We start from the raw sequence: 2,288 nt of genomic DNA on the forward strand, positions 1-2,288 counted from the left end.
CGTTTTGAGCAAGTTTCGTTTTGCTTCCGTTAAAATTTAAAAATTAAAAAAAAAAAAAGACCACCGGGGTCAGGAAGCTAGGTCTCCCGGGTGCACTGCACGCCCCTCCCGCCCCCCCCGGCTCCCCCCTCCCCCCGGCTCCCCCCCACCTTCCCCTCCTCGCCGTCCCGGGGCTCCTGATCCCTGGCGCACAGCCCGACCACGCCCCGCGCGGTCCCGAGGCAACTTAGCCCAGCGGCCCGGCGGCCCGGCGGCCCGGCGGCCCGGCGGGGCACCAGGGACCGCGGTGGCCCGAGCGCAGCCAGAGGAGGAGGAGGGCGCCCTCCGTGCAGCGCAGCTCGCATCTGCGGCCGCGCGATCCACCTCCCGCGCCGATTCCCCCTTGTGCGTCCCTCTGTTCGCGGAGCCGGCGGGAGGCCCCGGGCTCTGGGTGCTGTATGGGAGGCCAAACCAGACCGATGGCGGCGGCGGCGGCGGCGGCGGCCGTGTCGGGCCTGGCTGTGCGGCTGTCTCGCTCGGCCGCGGCCCGCGGCTCGTACGGCGCCTTCTGCAAGGGGCTCACGCGCACGCTGATCACCTTCTTCGACCTGGCCTGGCGGCTGCGCGTGAACTTCCCCTACTTCTACGTCGTGGCTTCAGTGATTCTCAACGTGCGCCTGCAGGTACATATTTAGAGCAACTAACTCTATGGCATTGGGGGGTGCCCAGCAGGATGGCTGACCTCCACCCACCAGTTCAGCCGCCCTAGAGCAAAGCGACCAGCTCGCCTCGCACACAGAGACTTGCCGGCCTGTCTTGCCATTGCCCCATCTTTTCATATAAATGCGCGGCTAGAAGTCATTTGCGGAAAGCCTGCAATGTAACCAAAAAAGCCTAAGATATAATGAAAAGTTGGATCTCAAGGAAATAGCTAATTCAAAGAACAGAACCTAAAAATCTGAAAATCCTCAGAAATATTTGAGAAGTTCTTGCATCCATAAGACAAAAGACAGCACTGAAGGTAGGGAAATGACAATAAGCACAGGATGTCCTAAGGGGGAAAAAAGGAAACGTTACTAACAACTTAAAAAAAGATAAACTGTACAAGAGTGGTCCAAATAGGAGGCAAATCCTCCAAATTAGAAAAAAAAAATGAATAGACTTCCAACTGAATGGAATCGATTCTAGGCAACAGAAATTTATCGCATGATCGGAAAGGCATACATTTCTTCATCCTAAAAGAAACAACAACAGCAAACAGAACCTACTGGGAAAAACAAACATTTCAAACTGTACAAGGAGAGCATGCTTCACATATGAAGCAACCTCAAACGTGGCCTGTTTTTCAACCGTTGCCTGGAGTGTGAGAAAGGGAATCTGAACACTGGCACATGGATCAAGACTCTGCAGTCACAGAAAATCCAATCATAGCGTTCAACTTTGCTATTCAGTGAACAGTGTTTAAATAATCATTACAATGGAAATATTAGTTATGCTTTTTCATTTTTAGAGTAAATCTCTAGGCAAAGCAGGGGAGACTTAATTATAGTTATAGAACAGAGTGGGAATGTTAACCAGCTTTGACAAGTACAGGCAACAAGTTGGCAGGCAGAAAGGAGGAAGTGGAACAGTGGTGTTATTCTCCTAAGCTAGGAAGTCCAGATACTGTCTCTAGTTGACAGAATGAGACAGATTTACGGGTTAGAGTTTTAAAGTGAACAAGGTAACCAAAGAAGAATTAAAAATAGTGATACAACCATATGGAGGGGGGGAGGAAAACCAAGGGGACAGCAGGAAGTCAGCAGAAAATGCCTCATGTCATCAAGTTAAGAAATAGTAAGAAAAGCATATTATTAGGAAAAATGGAGTTAACCTCTAAACAGACATGTAAAAGTTTTTGCCTCTGGGCTGGGAAAGCAAAAGTTGAGAAGGGTGGGTGGGGATTTACTGCTTTTCATTATATGTCCTTTTCTACTGGTTGATTTTTCTAAATCCTTTATATGCATGTATTACTTTGATTGAAAGTTAAAACTTATTAAAAATGAATTTACTGCAATTAGAAGGAAATCTGGGGCAAGGGGGTTTGGGGAGTGGTACGTGAGTCCAGGTAGATTCTGCCTTCCTATCTTTCTGCAATAGTGGATGCATATCCTAAAATGTTCCTGAATGAGTGCATGAAATATGATTTCCCTGCTTTCCAAGCAAACCATAAGACCATAAGGAAATGCCTCATGAAATGGCCAGTAATCTTCAGGTAGCCCAGAGCTTCCTTACTGTATGTAACTTTTCACGAGCTAACGTCTGCAGTG

The 2,288-nt window shown here is 48.8% G+C and overlaps 1 protein-coding gene across 1 annotated transcript; it reads left to right on the forward strand.

Moving 5' to 3' along the window:
* Positions 1-437: 437 nt before the first annotated feature.
* Positions 438-674, forward strand: SMIM10 (small integral membrane protein 10; the record flags this gene model as incomplete). Its single annotated transcript, XM_079727479.1, has 1 exon — positions 438-674. One exon carries the CDS (start codon positions 438-440, stop codon positions 672-674), a length of 237 nt encoding a protein of 78 aa, XP_079583605.1.
* Positions 675-2,288: the final 1,614 nt, after the last annotated feature.

The sequence above is a fragment of the Hyperoodon ampullatus genome, assembly GCF_949752795.1.
Source record: "Hyperoodon ampullatus genome assembly, chromosome: X".
NCBI lineage: Eukaryota > Metazoa > Chordata > Mammalia > Artiodactyla > Ziphiidae > Hyperoodon > Hyperoodon ampullatus.